General features: G+C 35.6%; 1 gene segment (V, D, J or C); it reads left to right on the top strand.

Annotated features, from left to right (window-relative positions):
• Positions 1-4,745: 4,745 nt before the first annotated feature.
• On the top strand, positions 4,746-5,331 carry LOC148120345 (immunoglobulin heavy variable 1-84-like). The segment is given in 2 exon segments: positions 4,746-4,857; positions 4,946-5,331. Coding segments are annotated over 2 exon segments (378 nt in total).
• Positions 5,332-9,758: the final 4,427 nt, after the last annotated feature.

Consider the following 9,758-nt stretch of genomic DNA (forward strand, 5'->3'; position numbering starts at 1 on the left):
CATGCAGTTCATTCTCCCTGTAGAAAGCAAACACATAGGCAAAACAAAGCAAAGGAAAACAGAAAAAGATTTAAAAAGTAGGATTAAAACAATATAAACATCACAGAAATACACACACACACACACACACACACACACACAGAGAGAGAGAGAGAGAGAGAGAGAGAGAGAGGAGACAGAGACAGAGAGCAAAATCAAAACAAACAAAATCAAAAAGTTCATAAAATTTTCTACCTGGGAACCATAATATTAAGCAAAGACATAATAGCTGAAATAAATGCACCAAAAATTGATATGACAGAAAATATATACAAATACAGAAAGCTAATTCTTCCCCTGTAAGCAAATATCAGTTGTTGAAATTGTGTCTGTGTCTCTCTCTGCCATCACTGGAATACCATGTGGATGAAATCTTTGCAAGCATTGTATGTGCTGTCACAAACTCTGTAGGTTCATGGTTACATCAGTACTGTTATGTCTGGAAGATACTTTCCTTAAGACATCCATCTGCTCTAGCTCCTATAATCTTTTGAGTTTTTAATTGTTCCTAGAAATAAATTCTAACTATTGAGTTATTGTGGTCAGCTAAGGACAGTGATGTTACCTCATACTGATTTTAAGCCTCCTGTCAGGCCTTCCTGACCATTAACTCATAGAGAGTTATTCTAACTTGGCACTGAGATGTTCAATTGATAACTCATGTCTTTGGAAAGAAGCACTGTTCACCCAGGCAGGTACCTCTGTTCTAAGGCTCACAGATTAAATAAAATTCAAAGCTCATCTTAGTGCTTTCTACTCAGCTTTCTGTAATAACCCAGATAAACATAGTTCATGGTGAGAACAGACCAGTGAAAGAACACTAATAACTAAACTACAAGTCTTGTGTACATAACATGATTTGCCTGCAGATTTCCTAAATTTGTTGTTTTTGACATAAATTTTTTATCATCACATTATTATCTGAATACAAAAAATATTGTCAACCAAAGAAAACTGCAAATTTAGAACAAGTGAACTATTAACTGTTCATCATTTCACTATTAAGTAGAATTAACAAGGGTAATTTACATTTTTTTCCACAGTTAACTTTAACTTTACTATATAAGCAATCAATCTGTTTTCTCATGCAACACACACTTCATGTCATCTATATCTTTAGTTTTTACTTCTCTTGCAAGATCCTATATTACACAAAGCTTTCTTATCATCCCTAATTTTAAATTGCCTTACACCAATTTCTGATTTCACCACTTCATGCTTGAGACTTTCTTTCTCCAGGGTCCTGTCCTATGGTTTCATTTTATCCCTGTTTTTTTACCTTCTCCCTTAATTCCTCAGGCCCTAAGGCCCCATTTCTAGTCACTTGGCTTCTACAAATTAAACCTACAAAGCAAGTGTTCAAATTATGGAATCACATATAAGTGAAATCATGAAGTGTTTGTCTTCATGGACCCAGATGACCTCACTCAGCATATTTTTTCCAGTTTTTTTTTCTCTCTCTTTTACAATTCAGGCTTGTTTTACCACTGAGTAATATCCTATTGTCTATGTGTCCCACCTTTTCTTTATTTATTTGCCCTTTGTTAGAAATCTAGGTTGATTCCATTTCCCAGTTGCTGTTACAGAGTAATAATAAACACTGATGTGTAAGTGTCTCTATAGTAATATGTGGATTCAATTGAGTATATACTTGGAGGGCACAACATAGTTTTATTTGATATTTTCAGTGAAATTTCCAAAGTCAGGACATTAGTGTACTCTGTCATCAACAGTGAAGGAGGCTCACCTTTCTCCACATCCAAGTATTCATTTGTTATCATTTATTTTCTTGTTCATAGTCATTCTAATTGAGGTAAAAATAGAACTTTAAGGTTGTTATTAATATGCACTTCATTGTGAACTAAGGACTTTATGCACAATAGAGAAACAAACCAGAAACTGAATAAGAATTTTTTTCTTCAGACTACCTTTACTAGTGTAGGAAAGTGTTATGAAGTCTGCATGGGGAGAAATAATATCAATGATCTTATAAAGTATCAGATCTTGCAGTCTTCAAAACAGCCTTCCTTTGAGTTATACTTACTATTGATTGACAGTTATGTGATGATTAACTGCTTTCTACTTATATTCATTGATTGATTCATTGTAAATATTTATCCCAGATAAACATGCACAAAAGCCCATGGCTTGGGGTAACATAGACCCTAGTAGACCATACCCTAGTTGCATTGCTAATAGTCATGTTGTTAAATTGCACCATAAATATTTATTTTTACACCCAATAGATCAGTCCTGTTCTCAGCCATGTTCATAAGAACTTCTTTGTGAATAGGTAATAATTAATGAAGACATTCATACCGGGTCAATGTGTTAAAAATGGAAGACTGAGTGCTCATCCACAGATGAGTCATCTGTATCCACTTTACACCCAGGGGACCTTCACAAAACCCAGGGACCTTCACAAAAAAAGATGGTGTCAAATTTAAGAACCTGAATATGGAGTGGGTAGTCATGAAATGCTGTCTTAAGGACCTGACATAGCTACTATATATATGAACTCTTAGCAGATGTAGTTACCAGCTCAAGACCTCAGAGCCAGTCACATTACAGCATGAGATCTGATGAATTAGCTGAGCAAGTAAAGATATTTACTTGTAAACTTAGCAGTATTTTTTTAAAAATTGCTTGTATCTATTTGGTAAGACTGATAATTAACTTTCATAAGCTGTCCTCCAAGGTTCTTATGTGCATCTTGATGTATTTGTGCCTTGCTTTCACAAAGGACACAATATAACATTTTTTTAAAAAAAATATTAAGAAATGGTCATTTCCAGTTCTATGTCCCCCATTACCAGGAGTCTTTGCTAGGGTTAACTTCATAGATTACATATATTATCCATTGTACCAGCTTTTCTGAGCTGAATATCTTCTGTAACCATGCAAGATCTAAAATCCAGCCACATAACATCGATCTACAGTTACTTTTCTGCCTGGAGAGTGTTCTGTAAACAGAACCTAGCAGAATCATCATCATTGATACCAGGGAGATTGCATTCAGAAATGGATGGGAGCACATGCAGTATCTAAGAGCGAGATATTAAGTGTAGTTCATGGAGTCCTGTTGAGGAATGGGAGGAAGATTTATCAAAAAACAAAGGACCCACAGACACTGTGAGATCATAGTTTGCAGATTCAACTAACGAGCACTCATGGCTATTCGGAGAAATCAGGGATCGTGTAGGGGGCTGACTTAGGTCCTCTGCATACCTATAATGACTGAATAGCTTGGCATACTTTGCTATTACTAACACTGGGAACAGGGCCTGTCTGATTGTTCGACCTAATTACAGGATCCTTTTCTTCCTACTGGGTTGAGTCATCCAGGCTTGATGATATTGTATAGGCCTGGTCTTATTGTAGCATTCATATTTCATGCATGTTCCAGGAATGCTTGCATTTTTTCTATGGGAAGGCAGAATGTGGTGCATCTGGGGGAGAGCAGAAGTATGGGTGAGAGAGTGGGATGAGTTCAAACTTTGGTTGTGATATACTTTATGAGAGAAGAATCGAAAATTTAATAAATATTATAATATGTTGGGGAGGGACTCTTTATGTGCCAACACCAAGCTTTAGGTTTATTTTCATTGGATGAGTGATGATAAAAGTAGAATCACTTTTGATAAGGTTTCTAGAGGCTCCTTCAGCACTAGGGTTTGAAACACCTAAGTGTATAAAGAGAGCACTCTGTTTTTATGAAACAAAAGAGAGACTTGTTAGAAGGTCAGAAGAAAGTGAGAGGAACATAGTTGGGGAAAGACATGATCACACTATATTACATACATAATTGAAAATGTCAAAGAATGAAAAATTTATTTTGAAAATTGAAAATAATAATTTTGCATACTTTCAGAATTTTCATACCTGCATATTTTACACTGTGCATATTTCCCCTATAATGTGTACCCTTTCTTTTCTTGACACACCTGTTTTTGCTATATTCTGATAGACAGTTTCATTTTTAAGTTGTTAGATATTTGCACAAATAGTTCTGTATACTTATTCAATATATAAAACTGCCTAGTATTTCATATAGTATCTGTGTTTCAGATATAATCTTACTTAATACAGTTATCTGCAGTTACATAGATTTTCCTAAAGGTGATATAGGTTCCTTATTTTTTCAGATGACTTATTCCCTTCTTATCACATATATAGCCATGTTTTCTTGCTGCAGTCATCTGCTGACAGACATGATGTTTATTCCATAAGTTATGGTAGATAATGCTGCATTAAAACATCAATGCATGAATATTTCTGAAGTATGTTCCTTTAGGTCATTTCATTGAGATTTTGTATGCAACCTTCTGCTATGGCAAATACTAAATGTATATATCTGAAAATAGGCTGTTATGTCTCAAAATTTAGCAAATTTTGAAATTTTCAGTTACCACCACCATCATCACAACCACCTGTAAATCAATCTGACAAACTAGTCACAAAGTGGAGCAACTGCCACAGGTCAGAAATCTATTGAAATCTGATGTTACACCCACAACATCTGCAGAGCTGAGAGATTGGTGTTTGATGCATTTCCTCAGACAGGATTAGGACTTAAATGTCACCATCCTGTTGCTTGACTCAAGTGTCCCCCACCACTTTCTCAAACTGGACTTTGTCCTTGTTTAAGAAGTTCCCTGTTCTTGAATATGCAAATTACCTAGTCTATTTTTGTTAATACAGGGATGTCCAACCCCAGAACAACATATGATCAGTGTCTTCTCTATAGTCACTGAGCACACAAGGCTCACACCACGGGATGTAGCTGTGTCATTCTCTTCCTTTTGTCAGTAATGACAGGTAAGAGGTTTCCAATACCAAACCTGAGAAGAAGATAGGGACTGAGGTGACAATGTTTCTGACAATCTACTCTGTCTTTTCTTCACAGGTGTCCTCTCCCAAGTACAGCTACATCAGTCTGGTCCTGAACTGGAGAAACCAGGGGCCTCAGTGAAGTTGTCCTGCAAGACTTCTGGCTACACCTTCACTAGCTACTATATTAACTGGGTGAAACACAGGCCTGAACATGGCTTGGAGTGGATTGGAGAATTTTATACTAATAATGGAGGTACTAGCTACAATGAGAAGTTCCAGGGCAAGGCCAAACTGACTGCAGACACATCCTCCAGCACAGCCTACATGGAGCTCAGCAGCCTGACATCTGAAGACTCTGCGGTCTATTACTGTACAACACACAGTGTTGCAACCACATCCTGTGTGTCAGAACTCTGGCGGAGCAGGAAGCTGACTTCAGACTGAGATGACAAAGAAGATAAGCATTAAGACAATCACAGAAACAATCATAATGAAGGCTGCTTTGTCTGTTACTTTTTGTTACAACTTTTCATAATTACACATTTGAATGAAATAATGCTGATTTAGGATGATTACTGTACAACATATCTTGACAATAGCTTCACCAATGACCACAGCCATTTACTTGTTTCTTCCTTAAGAAAATGATGGAAAGTAAAAACTCTGATATGAAGTGTGATAAAAATATCCATCTCTAAATTCTAAGAGATTGAAACATTTTGGAGGGTCAATTTTAATAAACTAAAATATGAATTTGAGCTGTAAGTCCAAATAATAACATCTGAGAAAACAAAACTCCTTTGGAGTCTTAAATGTTACTAATTAATGGCGATTGATTAAATTCAGTTGTAAGAGTTAGCAAATAAAACTGTAGAGCTAATGGGCCAAGAAGTGATTTAATTAATATGGTTTTTGCATGTTTATTTTGGCGCTAAGTGTCCAGGAACCAAAAAGCAGCTCTCTCCTCCTACACCTGTCAGAGAATTTTTGGTGAAAGGAAGAATCTATATCTATAGCTAAACAGAAATATTGCAATTATCCTATAAATCTGCCTGAACTGGACCACAATCATATTCTGTGTTATTATATGTAAGAGTGTTTACACAAATCCATTTAAAGGTAGAATGACACTGAACACTAAGGCTAAGATTAATACTGTGCAACTGATTTCCTGTTGTAGTAATGCTCAAATTAAAGCAGTTGTAAGTGGTTTAGACCTACTTAGAACCTCAGTAATTTCTTTTATAGACTATATTAAATAGGCTCTTCAGTCATATGTCTCAGGTTAGGAAATTAATTTTCCAGAATTTTTGTTGAAAATAAATGAATGGCAATGTTCAATGTAATCATCTCCCTACTTCATGCTGAAATTAGTGCATTGTAGTTAGGGATCCAAAACTCTACAATGTTGGCAAAGTCCTGGAAGAGCAGATTGTTTCTTTCATTGTTCATGCTCTGTAGGATTAGCTGAGACAAGGGATGTGTAGTCTGTGAGGCTGGACCAGGATGTAGATTCTGAGGAAATGGCTAGAGTTGCTGTTGGATTTGATGGAGGTATCTGTAATTGATCTGAAACCTGTTGAAACAGATAGATTAGGGACAGAAGTGAAGTTTAGTGGTTTAGAAAAAAAATTATGGTTGGCTTATGGTGTTGTGCCCAGATCACGACCCCCAGAGAGAGACCACCAGAGAGGCCCAGACTGTAATAAGCAAGGTTTAATCAGCATAATACAAACATGTTTGGAACTCATCTCCATCCCCGTTACAACAAGGTAGAGAGGAGTTGTATATCCTCTGTGGGGTAAGCTTTTAAAGACATAACTACAAAGAGAACCTTTGAAGATGCTTTGGCATGGGTACAAGGACTTTTGCTCCCTCACATTCTGTTTAAGTCAGCTTTTTCCTTGTTTTTAGAGAAAGGCCACTGTTCATGAATTAGGCCATCTTTATCAGCCTCTACCAAGAGGCTGGCTGGGCTGAGCTAAGTGATCTTGTGCTCAGAATATCCTGGGAGGGAGAGGGGAAGGCCATTATCTTCCTGGAAAAATATTCTGCTAAGAAATTTCTTCTTGTCCCTTTGAGACTAAGTGGTGAGGGTACCATATTGGTCCTGGTAGATGAGAAAGGGGAATTTAAATAATCAAAGAGAGAAAGAGAGAGAGAGAGAGAGATCCCTTTTAGGACATAGGCTGCTGGTATGCTTTATATATATATATATATCTCGACCTGTAGGTGTTGGTGAATTCAAGTTGATCTTTTGAATCCCACAAAAACCTTCATAAGGAGACAAAATTTTCATAGCATTTTCATTATTTGTGATTATTATACTAGTAGTGATATTTTGTGAGAGGCAGAATAATAGTTAATTGGGATTTTATTAATTGCTGCCAAAATAGGACCCTTTTGAGTCTCAATGTATCAAAAGATAGAAATACGAAACATGCTTCTCTTTATATACCTGAGATCATTTTTGTATCATTATGTAAGCTTCTAATCCTCAAACTTTAATAATTTGCTTTTATCTATCTCAATAACTTGCCTTTCACATATCCTAATTTATTTTCTTTCCTCCAAAAACATTAATTTATCTAAGCCTTCATATATTTAATACCTTAAAATTACACAGATTAGATCTCATACAAACTTCACACAAATTTAAACCTTCATGGCTTACTTAAACTTTCATTTTTTGAGCTTGATATATGTTGTCATAAATTTAGACCTAAATTAGAACTGTATACCTTATATCAATTATTTTCCTTGAACTACATACCACAACTTAAGTGTTTATATCCTCAGAACTTATATATATATATATATATATATATATATATATATGCTTATATATCTTAAAATATCTTTGCATATCTTATAGTATTTTTATCCTTGTAGTTTAAGCTTCATATTTTATACCTTTTATCCAACTATTTATCAGGAGACATAGGTGACTTATTAATGAAGTTGTTATTTTGAAGCTTATTCCTTTAAATGAAGAATAGTAAAAAGTTATTTTGAAACCTGTTTGGTGAGTTTATGTATTTTTGGGAATCTGTTAGCAATTCAAATTGCTTTTATTCCTGACATTAACAATAGAAAGTGAGGCCAGTAGTTTAAGTTTTACTTAGGAAGAAAACTGTGAAGGCGCCTGTAGCCTAGAAATGTTGTTGTTTCTTATTTAAGTTACAGTCAGTAAACAAATTATAATTTGAAACATAATCTTGATGGTTCATGTATCAATTGAAATAAAAAAGACCCCAAAGTGTACATCATTTGAATAGAGCCATAGCAACAAGCTAGCAGCATGACACAGTTTTGTATATATTCAGAAACTTACACATTATAAAGGTCTATGGGCTAAAAAGAATTTGTTGTTTACCACACATTAACTGATTGTGCCACTGGAAGCCAGTAAGAAACCCTGCTCTTTTGCTGGGGTAGGAACCTGGAAAGCCAACCTTTTTGTCCACAAGGTCCTTGGAACCCAGCAAGAAACCCTCCTCCCTTACTGAAGTGATCCAGAGAGGAAGAGGTGGGCAGGCACCAATGCAAGAATTCCACCAACATCCTGAAAAGCAACATGATAACACCAGAACCCAGCAAACACACAACAGGAAGACTTGAACATCTTAACCTAGAAGAAGTAGAAGAAATTGACTTTAAATATAACCTTATGAAAATGATGTAGACCCTTAAACAAGAAGTGAAAGCTCCCTTAAAGAAATGGAAGAAAAAAAATGTTAGAAGACATTAATAAATTCTTCCAAGATAGCCATGAAAGCCTAGAAAAATGAGTCAAAAAGGGAAAGGAAATACTTCAAGACTTGAAGACAGAAATAGAAGTAATAAGGAAAACACAAACCAAGGGATTAATGGATATGAAAAATCTAGATAAACAAACAGAAATTGCAGAGACAAGTATAACCCACAGAATAAAAGAGATAGAAGAAAGAATCTCAGGTGCTGAAGATACTATAGAGGAAATAGACACATTGATCAAAGAAAACAGCAAATCTAAAAAATTTATAACACAAAACATTGAGGAAATCGGAGACACCATGAAATGACCAAACCTAAGAATAATAGGGGTAGAAGAAGGCGAAAAATTTCATTTCAAAGGCCTATACAATATATTCAACAAAATTATAGAAAAAAAAAAAAAAAACTTTCCCAACCTAAAGAAGGATGATAGGGGAGTTCAGCCAATCATATTCTGTTTTCGGGGCGTGCCGCCCTCAGGCAAAAGCCTGCCTATAAACCTTGCAAACGCGCTCCGCTACCTCTCTTTTTGCCTGGCTCCTGTGTCCTGACGGATCAGTTGGATTCTGATGTAAGCTGTTGTAAGTCTTACTTCTGTTTATTAAAGCTATATATTTTGTATCAAGATAGTCTGGGGACTTTTCTTTACCAATCGCCCTGCAGCTTCAGAATGATACTGCTATGAAGGTACAAGAATCTTACAGAACACAAATTTGACTGGATCAAAAAAAATCACCATACCATATAATAATCAAAACATACAGAATGAAGAAAGAATATTAAGAGTTGAAATGGAAATCATGAAAGCAAGAAGGTCTTGGATAGATGACCTTGTAAGCCCAGACTACTATACCCTACAAAGCTTTCATTCACCATTGATGAAGAAAGCAAGATATTCATGACAAAAAAGATTTAAACAATATGTATCCAGAAACCCAACCTTACAGAAAGTACTAGAAGGAAAAGCTCAACCTAAGGAAGCCAACAACACCCACAATAGCACAGACATCTGACAACCCTCCACCAACACAACTCAAAGAAAGGAAACACACAAACACTACCACCAAAAAACCCCCAGAGTTAACAACCAATGGTTATGAATATTTTTTAATATCAATAGACTCAATTAA

The sequence above is a fragment of the Myodes glareolus genome, chromosome 11 (assembly GCF_982192425.1).
Source record: "Myodes glareolus chromosome 11, mMyoGla1.1, whole genome shotgun sequence".
Classification (NCBI taxonomy): Eukaryota; Metazoa; Chordata; class Mammalia; order Rodentia; family Cricetidae; genus Myodes; species Myodes glareolus.